The sequence below is a fragment of the Melanotaenia boesemani genome, chromosome 20 (assembly GCF_017639745.1).
Source record: "Melanotaenia boesemani isolate fMelBoe1 chromosome 20, fMelBoe1.pri, whole genome shotgun sequence".
NCBI classification, from domain to species: domain Eukaryota; kingdom Metazoa; phylum Chordata; class Actinopteri; order Atheriniformes; family Melanotaeniidae; genus Melanotaenia; species Melanotaenia boesemani.
Window position 1 is genome coordinate 553,225 of NC_055701.1, and position 19,876 is coordinate 573,100.

The window sequence follows — 19,876 nt, forward strand, 5'->3', positions numbered from 1 at the left end:
ATTGAGCTTTAGCAGGATTTTTACATTGTTTACTTGGGATCTTGGTGTAACAAAAAAACGTAGCATGTTTTTCCAGGTAAATTCCCTCCACAGACCTGAACAGGAAGTGATCATTGCTGCTTTACACATGTTCAGCCAGTCATCTTCAGTTATTGTCATTTTAGCTTCTTTTTCCCATCTGGCTTTAATATACGCTGTAGAAAAGTTCTTTGTTGTTTGTAAGCATGAATATAGCCCAGATATCTGTTTCTTTGGGGCATTTCCTTTACATGAATCAAGAAGGATTTTGATTAGGCCTGTTTCCTCCTCATCAGTAAACTTTAATATGTCTGTCAAAGTAGTGCCTCAGCTGGAGGTATCTGAAGAAGTCCTGCTTTTCCAAATCATGTATTTCCAAAAGCTGCTGGTAACTTTTCAACACGTTTTCATCTGAAATTTTCCAGTAACCTGTGATACCCTTTTGTACCCACTGTATGAATCTCCTATCTATGATTGCAGGCAAAAATTCTGTATCACGTGCCGGCCACCTCGGGATTCTGGCACTCCTCTCAATTCTTTTATGTTTAAGTATTTTGAGCCAGGTGCCTATAGGTACTGCTATCCAGGTGGGCAACAAGTGCGTATCTAAAATTTTAAGGAGGGGCTGATCTCCCAGCATTGATTGATAATAAAAGTAATCTTAAGGATCTTAAGATAACTTGATGATTTGTTGCCTAGTGAAGGAAACCACTGAAAATTCTCCTTGATTTAGTCCCTGTCCTGCCCAGAGGAAAACCCCATGTTACAGGAAGAAACTTCCAGACACTTGTTAAAAGAAGTTTATTATCTCTGCCAGTTGTACCGATGGTCTCATTCCTCCAGATGATGCATCTCATGGCCACTAGTTGATATTGGAACAAAGATCATCTGATAAATCAACATAAATATCATCATGTACATTACAGTTCTAGTTCAGTTGCCAAGAGGTAGCATGTAAACAGAGAACGGAAGGGGGACAAGGACTAAGCCCTGTGGTACACCACAGCTGGATGTGGTGGCCAGAAGGCTCAGAGAAAGCAAAGCTGGTTGACATGAATCCCTCAGAGAGGAATCTGAAAGATGTTGGCTTGAATGTGTTGTTTTACATCTGCAGGTATAACCACGGTGCTGACCATGACTACCATCAACACCCACCTCAGGGAGACCCTACCCAAGATCCCCTATGTCAAGGCCATTGACATCTACCTCATGGGTTGCTTTGTCTTTGTCTTTCTGGCCTTGCTGGAATACGCCTTTGTCAACTACATCTTCTTCGGCCGTGGTCCTCACCTGCAGAAGAAGGCGGCAGAAAAAGCCAAATCCAACAACGAGAATAAGAGCCGACTGGAGAGCAACAAGGTGCAGGTAGGAAAATGACCAGGTGGTTACGACCCATGCACCCATGGGAGCTTCCTCTGCAGGGAGCAGCTTTAAAGGCAGAGATAAATCTCTAGTAGTCATTCTCCTAACCCTTAAACCTCCACCAGGTCTCCCCAAGGTCCATCTCCTCCATCAGGAGCGGTGGTGTGTATCTCTGTGGGGTAAATGTGATGGATATTTTACCCTTTAGCTGATCTACAGAAGTTTCCAGCATTTCTATCCCGTCCAGGAGGTTTACAATCCAGCCACTAATTTCAATCTCAGGGCTCTCCAACTCCGGTCCTCGTGAGCTACTGTCATCCAGGTTTTGGATTTTTCCCTGATGTAACACACCTGACTCACTGGGTCATTAACAGGCTTGTGCGGAGGTGTGTTGTAGTAGGAGACATCTAAAACCTGCAGAGACTAGCTCATGAGGACCGAAGTTGGAGACCCCTGCTCTATCTGGTAAATCCACGATGATCCATGATAACAGCATTATTTATCACATTTCACCATAAAAACATCACCATCACTACTATGTTGCTAAGAGACCTCTATTTAGACCTGGACATGATGATGAAGCCACTTCCTGTCAGACTTTCCACCAATCAGAGAGCTTAGATTGACGGTAACGTCCAATCAGGAGCAGCCAAAGATCAACCAGTGAGCAGAAAGTTCTATGTGTGTGTGAAAAGAAGAAAAATAATGCTCCTCTATGGCTGGAATAAAGCCAAGAAGACGTTTCTGATGCACGGTGGCGCCACAAAGCAGCTGAGCTGGAGTTGGTTTAGTGAGGATAGCAGGTAAATAGTAGCAGGAATAACTGGAAATGAGGAAAAAGTGGAAACATGGAAATAGTTTCTGTTGTGTGTTTGTTTCAATAACAATATTTTTTCTCCTGAAAGCTAAGACTTGAGCCAATACTTTTTCTGACAAACTTTTCTTCATGAACTCTCTTTTTTTAAAGGTTGATGCCCACGGCAACATCCTCCTGACCAACCTGCCCACCGAGATGAGTGGGCCGGATATGATGAGCGCTCTCAACGACCCTCGGGCTACCATGTTCTCCTACGACAGCGCTAGCATACAGTACCGCAAGCCCATGACCAGCCGAGACCTGTACGGACGACCAGCCATGGACCGGCCAATAGGACACAAGAAGAGTCGTCTAAGAAGGCGAGCCTCGCAGCTCAAAGTCAAGATACCGGACCTCACGGATGTCAACGCCATAGACAAGTGGTCCCGGGTCATTTTCCCAATTACCTTCACCTTCTTTAACCTGGTCTACTGGCTCTACTACGTTCACTAGGACGGCGGTAGCGAGGACCTGTTATGGTCTCACTTTCTTAAAAAAAAAAAAAGTTCTGTACAGTAATGACAGGAGAGTTCAGTCCGTTTGTATAAAATCCTCTTTTGGAACACGTAACCCTGGCCTTTACAGTGTAAATACAATTTCATAAATTACATATATATATATATGTATATATATATATATATATGTGTGTGTGTGTGTGTATACATATATATATACATATACATATATATATATATACACATATATATAATGTATGCTGCATACAGACAAATAGATATAAAGGCAGAAATAGTGATGAATTGAAGACCCAGTCAAGTTATTTCTGTATTTCTAAGTCCAAACATACCAAAAAGACTTTAAATTTCCAACATTATGGTGAATGACAGATGTTCTTTAGCTCCCTTTACCTTTTCGCTTTCTGCATGTGAATGAAAAAACTGATTTAAAAAAAAAAGACAGAGGCTACATAATTTCTCGGAAGCTTTTCCCGCTGTGAACATGATAACATGACTGTCTATGGGACACCAAAAGGGACAAAATTCAGACCAGCAAGAAGGTTCAACCGACTAGTAAGACCACCAGTAAGATGTGTTGGTAACTGGTTCCTGCTTGTTCATTCCAGATGGGAATTCACTGATGCTGGAGCTGGGCGGAGCAGCTGATGTTCAAATTTCCATCATCAAAACTCAAAATTTCCAACGTGTTTTTATCCAGAGACAAGCGGCTGCTTCCCTCCGAGTCACAGATACATAGAACGGCTCATCTGGAGATATTCTGATCCTTATTCCATCCCAGTCTCACACAGCAGCCCTATGAGCATCCTTAAACAAGTATTTCTCACTAGTTAGGTTTAGGCATTGACACGTGTTGGTTAAGTTTAGTTAATACAATGTCCTGGTTATCTGGTTAAATAAAGGGAGTTAGTTTGGTTAAGGCAACACAAGGTCCTGATTAGGTTTTGGTACCTAAACTGGATCACTGTTGGTTTGATATAGAAATCAGAATGTAGAATAATGATGGATAACTGGGCTGTTTGACTATATTTAAGACCTACATCTAAAGATATACCATTCAACAGAAATGTATTTATTTAATTATTTATTCCATAATACAACATAATCATTTGTAAATGTAAATACAAAAAAGATAATTAGTAATTATTCTGGGATTTATATAATATTTTTAATTATTTGATTTATTTTAATTAATTACTGATTCCAAAGACACTTTTCTCCTTATTTCCAGGTGATGTTTTTAATGTGTCGTCTTTGTTTAAACTATCGCTGGACACAACGTCACATAGGAATAGTTGTACTAACCTTGATCTCTGTGTGGTTTCATAACGGTCCAATCTCTTTTCGCTCTATGGCGTTCTCTCTCAGTTGAAGGAGTCATGGTCATCTAGTCCTTTAAGTCAAAGGTCTGTACAGGTCGGACTTTAAAGTTTGATGGCAGAAATGTGAAACTGGCTCATTTTCAGTTCTGCCCAGTTGGTTGTGGCTTCGGTGTTTAATTCTCAGTGCAGCTAAAAGATGATACAGTTAAAGATCTAAATTATCTTGTTTCTCACAGTTGATCCATCAGTTACCCGATCAGCTGTTACCAGATCAGTAACTGGCCTTTCTGGTCTAAATTCTTTTCGTGCTGCATAGATGTTACTGAAAACTTTAAGCTGATCGTCGCAGTGAAATTCAGACAAGTCTGTGAAAACACCTCAATCATGGATGTTATTCACTTTGGTTTGTGCATGTGCATTTACCTGCACCTGCACCATAATCTTTTTCATTTTATTTAAAGACAAAAAAAACTAATAATCTCAGCGTATATCCTCCATTTCAGGTAAGTGCTTAATAAATGTTTAACTCAAACTCACTAATTCAACAACAAAAAAAGCTGTATACCTACAATATTCTTACAGTGACAGAGCTCCAACTTTTCTCTAAAGAAACCAGGTGGAGAAAGACCAGAGTTGTTGTCAAGCTTTCAGAGCCCTGATAAAACCTGCGTCTCCATAATGATGTGTTAAACTTTACGTTTATGGTGATTAAAACTGTAGAGCAACCAGAAGGTTGTCAGGTCGGATCAGCTGTGAAACTCATGTTCACATTGGCTCCATTCCCAATGTTCCTACGCCCCAACGTCACAACATCCCAACACCCTGACGTCCACACGTCCCAACGCCCCAAACCACAACGTCCCCACATCCCAAAGCCTCAATGTCCCAAACCCCAATGCCCCAATGTCACAACCCAACATCTCCATGTCCCAATGTCCCAGAACCCCAATGTTCCAAAGCCCCAATGTCCCAACACCCCAACATTCCATTGCTCCAATGTCCCAGCACCCCAATGTCCCCATGTCCCAGCACCCCAATGTCACAAAAACCCAATGTCCCAACGCCCCAATTGTCCCAACACCCAAACATCCCAATGGACCAATGTCCCAACACCTTAATGTCCCAACGTCCCAACACCCCACTGTCCCAACACACTAATGTCCCAACACTCCAATGGCCCAGAATCCCAATGTCCCAAGCCCCAATATCAAAACGATCCAAAGCCCAACTGTATCAACACTCTGATATCCCAATGCCCCAACTTCCCAACGTTCCAACTTCCCAACATTCCAAATTCCTAACACCATAATGTCCCCACGTCCCAATGCCCCAAAGCCCCACTGTTTCAACACCCCAATGTCCCAATGCCACAACATCCCAACACTCCACTGTCCCAATGGCCCAATGTCCCAACACTCCAATATCCCAACACTCCAATATCCCAATGCTAACACTTCCAAATGCTTCAACTTCCCAACGCCCCAATGTCTTAACACCCCAACATCCCCACATCCAAATGTCCCAACACTCCAATGTACCAACACCCCAACGCCTCGATGTTCTAAAGCTCCAACAATGTCTCATCACTCCTATGCCACATCCCAGTGTCCCAACATCCCAAGTGAGTTAGTGCTCTAAACAAACCAGACTATCAATGAAAATGGACCAGGGTTCACATCGACCTATATGTAGGAAGACTTAATGAAAAGAATAATAATGAGGATAAGACTTGGAAAAATGTTGTAAACTAGAAAAGATTAAAGAGAAAGAATATCAGATCTGATTAGATGAAATAAACATTTTAGCTTCGGTTCAGTAAAGATGAGTCGATGGTGGCTGCATGTGTTATCAGGACTTTATGAAAACCAGAAATCCAGACGGTCTTTTGCTAAAGGCTCTGTGTGCTCTTTCCTCATGGCTGAATATTGTGCCTTTACCAAGAATCCAGATACTTTCACAGGGTTTAACTGAACTTCTATCTAGTGAGTAGAGTTGTAACGAACCACCTTGCACTTTTTAGATTAAGATGAACAAGGAGAACCAGAAGCAGATCTTTAACTATGTAATTGTTGTCTAAACATAGACTGCAGTGAGACATTCCAGCATTATAATGACAATCTTTGAGTTCAAAGCTCAACAAGCCTTCTGGGAAACTTTTAATGGAGCGGGAAAACGGGCCCATGTTCATGGAGCGGGAAAATGGACCCGGAAAAACTGACTCGTGTTCATGGAGCGGGAAAACGGACCCGGGAAAACTGACCCGTGTTCATGGAGCGGGAAAATGGACCCGGGAAAACTGACCCGTGTTCATGGAGCGGGAAAATGGACCCGGGAAAACTGACTCGTGTTCATGGAGCGGGAAAACTGACCAGTGTTCATGGAGCGGGAAAATGGACCCGGGATAACTGACTCGTGTTCATGGAGCGGGAAAATGGACCCGGGAAAACTGACTCGTGTTCATGGAGCGGGAAAATGGACCCGGGAAAACTGACTCGTGTTCATGGAGCGGGAAAACTGACCAGTGTTCATGGAGCGGGAAAATGGACCCGGGATAACTGACCCGTGTTCATGGAGCGGGAAAACTGACCCGTGTTCATGGAGCGGGAAAATGGACCCGGGATAACTGACCCGTGTTCATGGAGCGGGACAACGGACCCGGGAAAACTGACCCGTGTTCATGGAGCGGGAAAACTGACTCGTGTTCATGGAGCGGGACAACGGACCCGGGAAAACTGACCCGTGTTCATGGAGTTGGGAGGACAAAGACCTGTCAGGCGATGGACTAGTGTTTTCTGTGGACAGACGAGCTAATGGAGCCCTGAACCGCGGGTTGGGCCGCTGGCTGCAGGACGTGTGCTGGACTCTGGGGTCATGCTCTACATGTGGAATGGGCTGTGGACGTGTCGGCATGTTAGAGACGTCCTGCTTGTCTACAGGCAAACGTCAGACTGCGTGAGGAGAAATATTTCTGTCAACTTACAGAGACGTAAAAGAGCAGAGTTTAAATAAAATGGATATCTCTACATGTTTGGTGGATTCTGCTGCTTTATTCCAAGTTGTACTTATAAACATGTTCTTTGTATCATAAGAATTATCTTTTGTCTTTATTGATTTGTCAAAACAAACCTCAAATCCCTTAAAGAAATAATCAGCGACAGCTGAAACACAGTAAGTGGAGCCATAAAATCTTTGCGTGTGTGTTTTTGTTGCAGAGGATGGTGTGTGTCTCAGCTGATTTCATGCATACTAACAGTTGAGCTAATGAGCAGCTTAAAGCATGAATTCATGCATCTTCACGGGTGGATGAGCAGCATCATGAGTTGAACCGTGGTCTGAAGGAGATAACAGATCTGAACAGAGGTGGAACTGTTGACTCTAAATACAGCTGACTCTTCCAGATTCCTGCACATGTGAAGGACATAAAGCAACGTCAGCACATTTGAGCTCCTGGACTTCTTCTGATCATCAGTTCTGATCCTGAAGACCCATGTTCCTCTGCTCCTGCTTGGTCTTCCTCATCCAACTTTTCCTTCTGGTTCTTAAACTGTGATCACTGTCAGCTGATGCAACAGCTGTCTGGACTAACTGAGCCACCAGTCTGGTTTTCATCAGGCTAGTTTTAGCATCACGTTTTCCAGAGTTCCACTCATTCAGTTTATCATGTGATCAATCGTTCCATCATTAAAAGTTGACTTGTTAAGTTTGGAGTGATGGCTTCTGTACTGATCTGTTAGCTTCCTTAGTGAGGAGATCAAATCTTTTCCAGAAGTCTGAACCCTTCGAGTCTGGCCTCCGTTGATTCTGCTTGGACTCCAGGTTCAGGCCTGAACAGTCGTGTCTTCATCAAAATGGAGGGTCTGCAGGGGGATGGCATTAGTGCCGTTATCATGTCTGCGACTGTCTGCTGCAGCATTCGTTCTCCTGATTAATATCAGGCTCTAGAGTGAAGATTGATGCCTTTAGCACATTTAGCTTCACACGGTCGTTCTCATCCGACAGCTGCAGACTGACCCACAGCGCTCCAGCTTCCACATCTTTTATTCTGAGGTAACATGAACTTTGTTGCTCGTGTTCAGTCCTGACCAAACCTGCTCTGACACTAAAACACACCCTGAGAGAATTGTTTGCTTTCCTCACACATTTTGGCCAAAAGCGGTTTGAAGCTACTGTATCTGAGACCGTCCTGATACACCCTGTCAGGGGAGTCCTTTTAGTAGTAGGAATGTTCTGGTCGACCCAGGACGAACGTCTTATAGCATAATGGTCCATCAGATGCTCCTGGACAACTCTTTCATGCTTTAAGATCGTCTGGCTCAGAGCTGATCCTGAACCAGTCGTTTCAAACACTGATTCCTGACCTCCATGTATAGACCTGCTCGGGCCGGAAACGTCAAACCAGAGTTCCTTAAAGCTCTGGATGCTGTAGGGCTGTCTTGGCTGACATGTTTCTGCAGCATCGCGTGGACATCGGGGACAGTTCCCCTGGACTGGCAGACTGGAGTGGTGGCCCCCCCTCTTCAAAAAGGGGGACCGGAGGGTGTGCTCCAACTACAGGGGGATCACACTCCTCAGCCTCCCCGGTAAGGTCTATTCAGGGGTGCTGGAGAGGAGGGTCCGTCGGATCGAACCTCAGATTGAGGAGGAGCAGTGTGGTTTTCGTCCCGGTTGTGGAACAGTGGACCAGCTCTACACCCTCTTCAGGGTCTTTGAGGGGGCATGGGAGTTTGCTCAACCAATCTACATGTGCTTTGTGGACTTGGAGAAGGTGTTCGACCGTGTCCCGTGGGGACTCCTGTGGGGGGTACTCTGGGAGCATGGAGTGCCGGACCCGCTTGTACGAGCTGTCCGGTCCCTGTACGACCGGTGTCAGAGCTTGAGGTGGATCAGACATCTGGTCAGGACGTCTCCCTGGTGAGGTGTTTTGGACTTGTCCCACCAGGATGAGACCCCAGGAGAGACACAGGTTACGCTGTAAAGACTACATCTCTAGGCTGCCCTGGGTCCCCCCTGGACAAGCTGAAGAGACACACACACACACACACACACACACACACATATATATGTACATATATATACATGTATACATATATATATATATATATATATATATATATATATATATACACATATATATATATATGTGTGTATATATATATATGTATGTACACATGTATATATATGTATACATATATACATATATATATATGTATGTATGTATGTATATATATATATATATATATATATATATATATATATATATATATATATATATATATATATATATATATATATATGTGTGTGTGTATATATTATAAAATATTCATTTACATGTTTAAAAGTCTGTTTTAATTCAGGATTACTAAGTAAAATTAAATCCACGACTATCTGGATCAGAGGGAAACGTGAACACTTTAATGAAGAAAGAAAAACAGAAAAACAACCTCCAGGTCACGTTCAACCATCATCATCATCATCCTCCTTTTGATCTGGTGGGAGGGTCGGAGCGCCATCATTTCAGCTGCAGCACCACCTGCAGGACAGAAATCCACATCAACTCAGAATCAGTTTGTTCCATGTGGTTAAGCTGCTCATCATGGAGCTGCTGAACCGAACCTGCCTTCATGTGCTGATCCTGCAGGAAGCAGCTGAGCAGAAGACGAGTTCAACTCTGCTTCAGCTTCTCTGGCTGTCAGAGCAGGACGTCTCCATCCCTGCATCTCAGTATACAACACTAACGAGCTTCATCCTGATTCTCCATGTGGGACATGTGATCAGATCAGGGAGGAAAACAACACGCGTGTTACAGCTTCTGTGTTTTCATGGGAAGGTCCGGCAGTGGAAGAGTTACGGATGAAATCTTCCTAGTGGGATGAAACATAAGGCAGGTGTGATGGTGGAGGACGTCTCAGCCTGGAAAGCAGGACAGGAAACAGGAAGTCCATGCAGCATGTTTCACCTCCTGCAGGAGAACCAGCAGCTCGTAGAACGAAGGAAGCGGTCAGTAACTGGTTAATGATGCTGATGTTTAATGAGTTCTGCTGGTCTAACTGTCCGACTGGCTGGACTCACAGCAGCGTGAGCGGTTGGTTTACTGGCGGTTAAATTAACCGGAGGACGGATGGCTTCTCTGTTCCAGCATCAGCGACTGGGCACGAGGTCTCTAACTGGCCAGGGTTTGATGGTCTGGAGCAGAAAGCGTATCTAGTTCCAGATGTGGTCCAGGTTCTTTATTTCCACCGTTCCAGGACTATATGTGTCCACCAGCAGCTGGAAGCCAGATGTTTTCCTGCTTGCTTTTTATTTTTAGTTTTTTCTTGGTTTATTTATCAGGGACACATTAATGAACATTTCTGTAAATGTGTCAGTGTTGGCTGTAAAGCTGATTTTCAGCTGTTGTCCCTGGACAAGGTGTAAAATGTCCACATTAATAAAAATCCATACGTTAGAAAGTAGTAAAGATTAAAACTACACATTTCACACAATTCAATGTTAACAGTGAAAAACGACATTAGTGCATGGGTGGGTAGCTATGCAACACAAAACATTTAATTACCATAAAGACAAGATGGTTAAATACATAATAAAAGCACCTCTTGTTATGGCAAACGGTACACTGTTCCAGGTTTTACAGCCTCTGGCTGAACCGAAGGCGGTACGTCTGTAAACCTCCTCCTCCTCCACCCATGGACCCAGTAGCTCTACCACTGGGAGAGTTCAGTTTTATGAATCCTCAGTGGTTGTGGTCCACGTAGTATTTGGTATATAGTACAAACAAATTTAAAATATTTAAAGTGATCAAAACTCAGAATATTGTGTCTCCTAAATATGTCAGTGATGATACGGTGACGGTTTCTGTTATATGAAGATTGTGTTAGTCTATTAGTTCATTTGTGAGAGACCAGGTTGTCAACCAGCTGCATGAACTGTTCATGATCCAACACGAAACTGTGAAGGCTGAATTTAACTGTTTTAGAAAGGTACTTAAACTTGCACCAGTTCGAGCTCCTCCTTTAAAAGGAGACGTGATTTTGTGAGCCGGTCTTGAACTTGGGCCAGCTCGGCTTCCTTTATGTTTTTGCTGAGGTGTATATTACTGCATCGTCTGCATACATATGTATGCGGGTGTTCTTGCAACCTTCTGAAAGATCATTTATGTAGAGAGAAAAACTAACCAGTCCTAGTACGGAACCCTGAGGGACTCAGTTGACACCACTGACCACAACACACTGCGTTCTGTTTGTAAGATATGATGTCATCCACTTCATTGCTTTTTCTGAGAAATGAATGTAACTTCGTTTAGATAAAAGAATTTTGTGATCAACAGTGTCAAAGGCCTTTTCTAAAGAGATGTTCAAAACCAGTTTTATTGTGTAGTTTCAAGAAAGAAGCCTCTCAAGTCCAGGCAGAGGTACTGGTCCAGGTGGAGGTCCTGGTCCTGGCAGAGGTCCCGGTCCAGGCAGAGATCCTGGTCCAGGTAGAGATCCAGGTAGAGGTCCTGGTCCAGGTAGAGATCCAGGTAGTGGTCCTGGAGCCTTTCATCTGTCTCTCTGAGTTAATCTGAAGGATCTATTTATTCCGCACACAGCAGAGAGGAGCTTTACATTACAGGGTTCTGTTGGCATCAGAAGACAGAAATAAAAAACTTAAAGACCTGGAAGGAGGCTGATGTGGTTTTACATGTTCATAAGAATCAGACCAGAACATCTGGAATCCTGATGTTCCCGTTCTGAGGCCTGTTTGTGCTGAACGAGCCTGGAAACCTCCAGGTGCTACCAGATCGATCCAGAAATGTCTGGAAGTCGGTGGCGACTCGATGTTTCATCGGTGCCTCCTGCCTGGACTTTGCTGAGGTGCATAGAGGAGGTGCATCATGGGTAGAGGAGGTGTCATGTTTTGTACCTTATTAGCAGCCTCCAGTGAAGCGATGAGCATGCTCAGTTCGTCTCTGTTCATCTCCATGGTGACGAGCCGGAGGCCTCCATTCTCCCTCACATCCAGATTGACGCTGAGCAGCGGGGTGTTGAGAGACGAGATCTTATCGCTGGACAGAGCAAGCTGCAGAAGAAGAACAATGCGACAGGTTTTTAACCAATCAGGGAACAGATGTCTCCTGAAACCAGAAAGGGGTTTCGAGCAAATTTATCCCGATAATCGGCTCCGAAACAGGTCATGGCCGACAAACGGAAATATTGAACTTGTTCAATATTTACGACCAAAAATTTGGACGTGTGTGAGGAAAATCGATGACTCCTGAGTCATGACAGCATGGATGGTGATGTGGAACCAAACATAGCCTATCAGAGAGCGAGCTGACGGGGGAACCAGGAAGGATATAAAGTCTGTGTTCATGCTGTCTCCAGTCTTTCATTTTTTTCAGTTCCGTCAGACCACCATCATTCCTTCATCATTATGTCCTCTTCCTCTTGCTGGGTGTTGTGTTTTCCGGGTGTTGCCATGTTTCTTCTTCGTTTTTGTTAAATCATGTTTGATCACGCGAGATTTCTGGCTCGGAGGACTAGATTGTAGACCGTTTGCGAGACAGCATCACTGTGTGTGACGTTCTGTGCTGAGATTATCGGAGCCTCCACACACGGCACCATCAACACTGTTAGATGCTGATTTTATGGCTTCACGTGTGAGGCCTCCAACAGATAGAACATCTGATCAGATTAAAAAAAATCTGTATGTGTACCTGCCTTAAACTCTGATTCTCTTCTGAAGAAAGGCCCATATTTTCTGCTTTAAAACTAAACATAAGCATCTACACCGGGCCATGATGGGAGTCTACACCTGGCCATGACGGGCGTCTACACCTGGCCATGACAGGCGTCTACACCGGGCCATGACTGGCGTCTACACCTGGCCATGACGGGCGTCTACACCTGGTAGATTTTGCATTTTCTTTTACTGACTGGTAAATGTTGGCAGCAGACTCTCCACCTCATCGATTCCTTGATTTTATTCTGGACCGTTGGTGTCACAGGTTCCCGTTTTACCAGATTCTGTGCATACACCACGGCCAAAGTTTGCGTGGAGGTAGGAACATTCTCCCGCCAAGTTTTTTTTTATAAATCCCAGAAGTTCATTAGAACTGGTGTACGCCAGTTTTTGTACCTACGTCAGCTTTAGTAATGAGGCCCCAGAAGTATGGAGCAGAGAGCAGGTCTGAGCTGGGTTCTAGTGATAAGGATCGGGGTTCTAGCGGTTTGGATCAGTGTTCTGGTGGTATGGATCAGGGTTCTGGAGGTATGGATCAGGGTTCTAGCGCTATGGATCGGGGTTCTGGCGGTATGGATCGGGGTTCTGGCGGTATGGATCAGGGTTCTGGCGATAAGGATCGGGGTTCTAGCGGTATGGATCGGGGTTCTGGCGGTATGGATCGGGGTTCTGGCGATATGGATCGGGGTTCCACTGATATGGATCAGGGTTCTAGCGGTATGGATCAGGGTTCTGGAGGTATGGATCAGGGTTCTAGCGGTATGGATCAGGGTTCTGGTGGTATGGATCAGGGTTCTGGAGGTATGGATCAGGGTTCTAGCGGTATGGATCAGGGTTCTGGTGGTATGGATCAGGGTTCTGGCGATAAGGATTGGGGCTCTGGCGGTATGGATCAGGGTTCCAGTGATATGGATCAGGGTTCTAGCGATATCTGTGACGTCACCTTCAGCTGCCAGTCAAAGTCCTGCAGGTTAGCGGAGGAGATGCCGTTGGTTCTGTCCAGCAGAGCTCGGTGGATCTCTTCATGTCGGGCTCTCAAAACAGTCAGAACCGCCTCGGCCTGGCTGCTTCCCGCCTCCGACAACTGGACCAGAACCTGCAGGAGGACAGGTGAGAATCGGACCTGAGACGGCACAAGGAAACTGGATTTTCCTTTATCTATTTTCTGGAAATTGGTTCAGTTTTATTCTTCCAGCAGCTTTTGGGTCAAGACGCTGAGGATGGATCCAGTTTGGACCCGGGTCACTGGTCCAGACTGCTCCATGATGATCAATGATCCTGAATCTACTGTTATTTATTTATTTATGTTTCAATCACTGTTTTTCTGTTTTTATAATGACACATTTCTGGCTGTACTCCAGCCCGGTCTGGCTGACCCCTACCCGGTCTGGCTGACTTCTGCCCGGTCTGGCTGACCCCTACCCGGTCTGGCTGACCCCTACCCGGTCTGGCTGACCCCTACCCGGTCTGGCTGACTTCTGCTCAGTCTGGCTGACCCCTACCCGGTCTGGCTGACTTCTGCCCGGTCTGGCTGACCCCTGCCCTGTCTGGCTGACCCCTACCCGGTCTGGCTGACCCCTACCCGGTCTGGCTGACTTCTGCTCGGTCTGGCTGACCCCTACTCGGTCTGGCTGACCTCTGCCCGGTCTGGCTGACCCCTACCTGGTCTGGCTGACTTCTGCTCAGTCTGGCTGACCCCTACCCGGTCTGGCTGACCTCTGCCCGGTCTGGCTGACCCCTGCCCTGTCTGGCTGACCCCTACCCGGTCTGGCTGACTTCTGCTCGGTCTGGCTGACCCCTACCCGGTCTGGCTGACCCCTACCCGGTCTGGCTGACCTCTGCCCGGTCTGGCTGACCCCTACCCGGTCTGGCTGACCCCTACCTGGTCTGGCTGACTTCTGCTCAGTCTGGCTGACCCCTACCCGGTCTGGCTGACCTCTGCCCGGTCTGGCTGACCCCTACCAGGTCTGGCTGACTTCTGCCCGGTCTGGCTGACCCCTACCCGGTCTGGCTGACTTCTGCTCGGTCTGGCTGACCTCTGCCCGGTCTGGCTGACCTCTGCCCGGTCTGGCTGACCCCTACCCGGTCTGGCTGACTTCTGCTCGGTCTGGCTGACCTCTGCCCGGTCTGGCTGACCCCTACCCGGTCTGGCTGACTTCTGCCTGGTCTGGCTGACCCTACAGTGTCTCACTCACCTCCTCATCTGAGATGTTGCCGCTGGCTGCCAGGCGGAAAATGGCCGTCAGGGAATCGAGCAGCTGCAGCCACTCCTGCAGGCTCCATGTGACGTTGTAATCCCCCCGATGAGGAGGTTCCCGCCCACACAGGCCATCCACCACCCTGTGACACAGCTGGACACCAGACAGCCATGTTTCCATGGAAACCAGTATTTGGATTAACATCCTGATCAGAATAAAAAGGCTTCTTATAAACATTTGGATCATAATTTCATTCAGAGATCATTGTCGGTATGTTGCTGCACTTTTTTTGTTCTCATGGCCCAAGGAAAGAAACCGTCATCCTGGAAGTGTGGGCTCGGATCGACCTGGTTCACCTGTCTGAGGGGAGCAGGTGGAAGCAGGACAGGTGCTGTAAGGTGAGACAGGTCACTCCTGGAGTCCTTACATGCTGCATTCAGGTACTAACCACCATCCGGAGGGATAACGTGGAGCTGGGGACCACGGATGCTACATTTAGGGAAAGTGGTTTTCATCTGGCTGCTGGGTTCAGGAGTTCCCCTCCTTCTGAAGACTGCTGCATCCTGTTCTGTTACGTACGGCATTAAATGTGGTTCTGAACTTTAGAAAATGCTGCATAAACATCTGGATGAGTTCAGCTTGGAGTGAAATGAGACCTGAGACCAGCTCACATCCGTTCAACGGGCCTCTGCAGCCGGTAAGGAAGCTGCTGTCATTAAATATGCAGGAAAACAGACACTGTGGGCTTTAAAAACAAAGATATTTAACAGGATAGAAAGACGATCCCGTCAACCCGCTCACTGTTTACACTGATGGTGGACTACGTGTTTTAATATGTGGTAACAGACGTGTATTATTGTGTTATTTATAGTTTTTATGCATTTTCCTGGTAAATAAAGATGGAACTACCGCGTCCTTTCCCCGCCGCGTAGCTGCTGTGAACCTGATTTTCCAGACACATGAAGTTTCGCTGATACTGGCCAACACACCACATCATTTATATACACAGAAGAAGAAGCTAAATGCGCTGCACTGATTGGTCGGAAACGTTTCTTTGTGAAACTTTTTTTGTATTCATTTTTCGACATTTGTTCAAACAAACATTTAAAATGTAAATAAAAACGGAAAGAGATAAAACACTTACTCTGATACAGTCTGTGTCGGGTATTCTATTCAGGACATCCACCATGTTTTCTTCTAGTTCCGCCTTCAGCTGATCAGCTGACGTTAGTCACGTGACGGTGGATGGTGCGTTCAATGCCGTTTGGAAAAATTCCACTGACTGATTTTTACGAGCGTAAAATATAAAATATATAAAGTTTAATCGTTCGGTACATACAGGGTAAAACATTAATAATTACATAAATCCACCGGCGAATCCGTTTAATTTGGTTGTTTATTTGTAGGAAACCGTGATTTTATTAGCGGAAGAAGCGTCACATCCTGCTTCTTGTCCTGTTGTTTGTGTCTTCGGTGTCTCAGGGGGAGATGAATGAGGAGTATTAGCGGAAGAAGTCACCTTGTGACAAGCGCGTGGACACAAACAGCGGGTGAGCAGCCGGTGATGTGGGTGCGAGGAGATATGTTTGACGGAAAACCAAGAGTCCGGGCTGGAGGTTTGGTTCAGGAGCGGCGTTACTGTAAGTTACAGGCTGAGCTGTCTGCAGCCGGTTATTCATTAACTCAACTAGGTTATAGTCAGGCGTCATTCAGGTTAATGAGGCGTTTAAGGTTCAACAGCAACTTAAAATAATAAACTTCACAAGTTTCCATCAGATTCCCAACGCTTCCTGCAGAACAGGAAGCTGTTTACCGAAAAATGATCCACTATGACCCCAGTCCGTCCTTTCTAAGGTTCTTCATTACAGTCCAAACCCTCTGAGAAGCTTTCTGTCACTAGTCTTCAGGAACAGTTCTCCAGGATCCTGGAAGGACTTTCCAAAGCTCTTCTTTGGATGTTTCTGCCTTTTGTTCCTGTCTCGGTCCAGATGACCCCACACTGCTTCAGTAACGTTGAGATCCTGGTTCTGGAGCGACCTGTCCCTCCATCAGACCCATTGAGATCCGGGTTCTGGAGCGACCTGTCCCTCCATCAGACCCGTTGAGATCCGGGTTCTGGAGCGACCTGTCCCTCCATCAGACCCGTTATGGATTCGCTCTTTCATCTCCCTTCTCAACCCTCAGAATGCGATTTCCTCTGGTCACTGGTCCATCAAGCTCTGACAGCTCACCTCTCACCTGACAGAGCTCTTCGTCATCTCCGGTGCTTGTTGAATACTCTGGCAGACCCGACTGACCGCTGGCAGCTGGGGATCGGAGGCTGTATGAGCTTTGATGTCCTGGATCTTCTGGGGTGCCCAGTCCCAGCAGATATTTCTCAAAATGTTCACAACACTTGCCAAGCATTCTTTTCCATGTGAGCGTACCTGGTTTCAGCATCTGTCCGGATCAATAAGCTACGGCTTTCCAGTTGCCATCATGTTCTTGTAGCAGGACGCTGTGAACACATCACCCCTGTTTTAGCTTCTTTGCACTGGCTGCCTGTACGTTTCAGAATTCATTTTAAGATTTTATTGTTTATATTTAGAGCTCTTTTTTTAACTTGTTCTGTCCAGCATCATAGCAGCAAGATGATAATCTGGTTGCTGTATCGTGCTGAACAAATTTGCTCTGCCAAGGGGAGGCCTATGGGTAAGGCTCCTCTTTATAATCTGATTCATTTATTAATTTATTTACTTTGAATCATGGAATCTATGTAATCTTGCTGGACCTGACCGGAGGGGACAGAAAAAGATGGAAAATAGCAAAAAGAGCAAAAGCGAAAGAAGAAAGGAGACAAAAAGATCACAGACAGAAGGAAACGACCCTTCAATCCACACCATCACCAGACAACAAACTGTTACACCTGTACATGAACACACCAGAAAATTTCTACAACTTTTACAAAAAACAGCTGCTAGTCATTAAGAGTTTTTAAATAATAACCAAATCAAAAAGACATATCATGAAAGTAGCACAACAACGACCAGATACTAACTCACAGGAAAAAAGAGAAAATATCTCGTAGTATAAAAACCCACTGGACACCTCAGTGATTGTGTCAGCATGCAGAGGATGAGGAAGAGGAGTGATCAGTGATGAAGAGTGGTGAGTGAGATCGTCTCTACCCGGACCCCCCGCCCGACCTCCCGCCCCTGGCCTCACCCAGGGGGAACAGGGGTGTGAGAGGTTCTCTTTACCCTCTCCCTCCCTGCTCAAAATGGTTATTTTTAGAAAATCCCACCAAGCCACTAAAGAGGAACTGATATTGATGCTTTTAAAACACTTATGTGTTTTCATGGTTGAGCTGATGAATGGCAGATCAGAGATAAACACATCCTCACACAATGCTTGCTCTATATCTAACCATGGTTCATCCAGACTGCTAGGTTTAAGCCATTTGGAGATATACTGCAGCTTGTTAGCTAAGAAAACATGATTAAAGTCGGGTAGCTCCAATCCGCCTCTATCTTTAGTCTGTTGTAAAGTTTTTAGACTGATACGTGATGGCTTATTTTTCCATAAACATTTAGATATATGTGAGTCCAGTGACTTAAACCAGCTGGAGGATGGTTTAGTGGGTATCATTGAAAACAGGTAGTTTACTTTAGATAGAACCATCATTTTAACTGTGGCAACCCTCCCCATGAGTGATATGGGTAAGTGCCTCCACCGTGAGAGATCATCCTCTATTGCTTTAAGAAGCTGGACATAATTTAGCTTTGTTAGTTCTGATAACCTGGGGGAAATGTTTATGCCTAGATATCTAATGTTTCCAGACTGTATTGTAGTATTGGGTGTGTTTTGTAGGTCACAGTTGATGGGCATAATAATAGTCTTAGACCAGTTAATAGAGTAGTCAGATATTGGTGAGAATGTGTTAATAAGTGTGATTGTCTGGGGGAGAGATGTCGGTGAGTTCTGGAGGAAAAGTAATACATCATCAGCATAAAGACTTATCTTGTGTTCTATATTGTTAGCATGGATTCCTTTAATCTCTTTATTTTGTCTTATGGCAGCAGCTAGGGGTTCAATAAAAATAACAAAGAGTGATGGAGAAAGCGGGCAGCCCTGTCTGGTGCCTCTCTGCAAACAGAAGCTTGGAGAGGTTTGATCATTGGTCTTCACACATGCATTTGGGTTGTTATATAATATTTTTATCCAATCTATGAAAGATGACCCAAACCCAAATTTGTTTAACGTTGCAAATAAAAATTTCCAGTTTACTCGGTCAAACGCTTTTTCTGAGTCTAAAGAAATTACTGTGGATTCCAGATTATGTAGAGTAGAATAATCTATGATGTTAATTAATCTACGCATGTTAGTAGAGGAATGTCTACCTTTAATAAAGCCTGTTTGGTCAGGATGTATTATTAGAGGGGTTATTTTTTCTATTCTTCTGGCCAAAGCTTTGCTAATTATTTTGAGATCTACATTTATTAATGAAATTGGACGGTAACTGGATGGAAGTGTCGGGTCTTTACCTGGTTTTAATAGTAGAGTAATATTGGCTAGGTTCATATTTGAAGGTATTTTTTTATTTTCCCTTATTTCTAATATCATATTGTAGAAAGTGGGTGCCAGCATTGTCCAGAATTCTTTATAGAATTCTGCTGGATAACCATCTGGACCTAGACCATGTGGGCCTAGACCATCTGGACCTGGACCACCTGGACCTGGACTGTCTGGACCTTGTCCATCAGGACCTGGACCACCTGAGCCTGGACCATCTGGACCTTGTCCTTCAGGATCTGGACCATCTGGAGCTGGACCACCTGGACCTGGACCATCTGGACCTTGTCCATCAGGACCTGGACCATCAGGACCTGGACCATCTGGACCTGGACCATCTGGATCTTGTCCATCAGGACCTGGACAATCTGGACCTGG

General features: G+C 45.3%; 3 protein-coding genes across 4 annotated transcripts in view; 2 read left to right on the forward strand and 1 right to left on the reverse strand.

The window, feature by feature from the left end:
- The window catches only part of gabrb1 (gamma-aminobutyric acid type A receptor subunit beta1), a 63,660-nt gene extending 60,971 nt beyond the window's left edge, over positions 1 to 2,689 (forward strand). The window contains exons 8-9 of the mRNA XM_041972318.1: positions 1,133 to 1,383; positions 2,348 to 2,689. Coding sequence (XP_041828252.1) covers positions 1,133 to 1,383; positions 2,348 to 2,689 — 593 coding nt within the window. The remainder of the gene's footprint in view (positions 1 to 1,132; positions 1,384 to 2,347) is intronic.
- Positions 1,243 to 16,237, reverse strand: commd8 (COMM domain containing 8). Of its 2 annotated transcripts, XR_006008735.1 has the most exons (6): positions 16,092 to 16,237; positions 14,945 to 15,100; positions 13,693 to 13,845; positions 11,931 to 12,086; positions 9,473 to 9,561; positions 1,243 to 1,308 (listed from the first exon to the last, which is right to left on the reverse strand). XR_006008735.1 is itself a non-coding variant. In XM_041972337.1 (5 exons), the coding sequence occupies exons 1-5, from the start codon at positions 16,134 to 16,136 to the stop codon at positions 9,541 to 9,543; spliced, it is 531 nt and encodes a 176-aa protein (XP_041828271.1). In that variant the 5' UTR covers positions 16,137 to 16,236; the 3' UTR covers positions 9,422 to 9,540. The 2 variants fall into 2 exon arrangements, 1 of the variants encoding a protein (XP_041828271.1); XM_041972337.1 differs by lacking the exon at positions 1,243 to 1,308 and having other exon boundaries at positions 9,422 to 9,561; positions 16,092 to 16,236.
- A 183-nt stretch (positions 16,238 to 16,420) lies between these two features.
- atp10d (ATPase phospholipid transporting 10D) overlaps positions 16,421 to 19,876 on the forward strand; it is a 57,827-nt gene continuing 54,371 nt past the window's right edge. The window contains 1 exon segment of the mRNA XM_041972341.1: positions 16,421 to 16,587. The gene's annotated coding sequence lies outside the window, so the exon portion shown is untranslated.

Coding starts and splice junctions, on each gene's coding strand:
- commd8 (XM_041972337.1), bottom strand. CDS start 16,136: ATGGTGGATGTCCTGAATAGAATACCCGACACAGACTGTATCAGA. Junction 15,101..16,091: donor CCGACACAGACTGTATCAGA/GTAAGTGTTTTA, acceptor TCTGGTGTCCAG/CTGTGTCACAGGGTGGTGGA. Junction 13,846..14,944: donor GCAACATCTCAGATGAGGAG/GTGAGTGAGACA, acceptor GTCCTCCTGCAG/GTTCTGGTCCAGTTGTCGGA.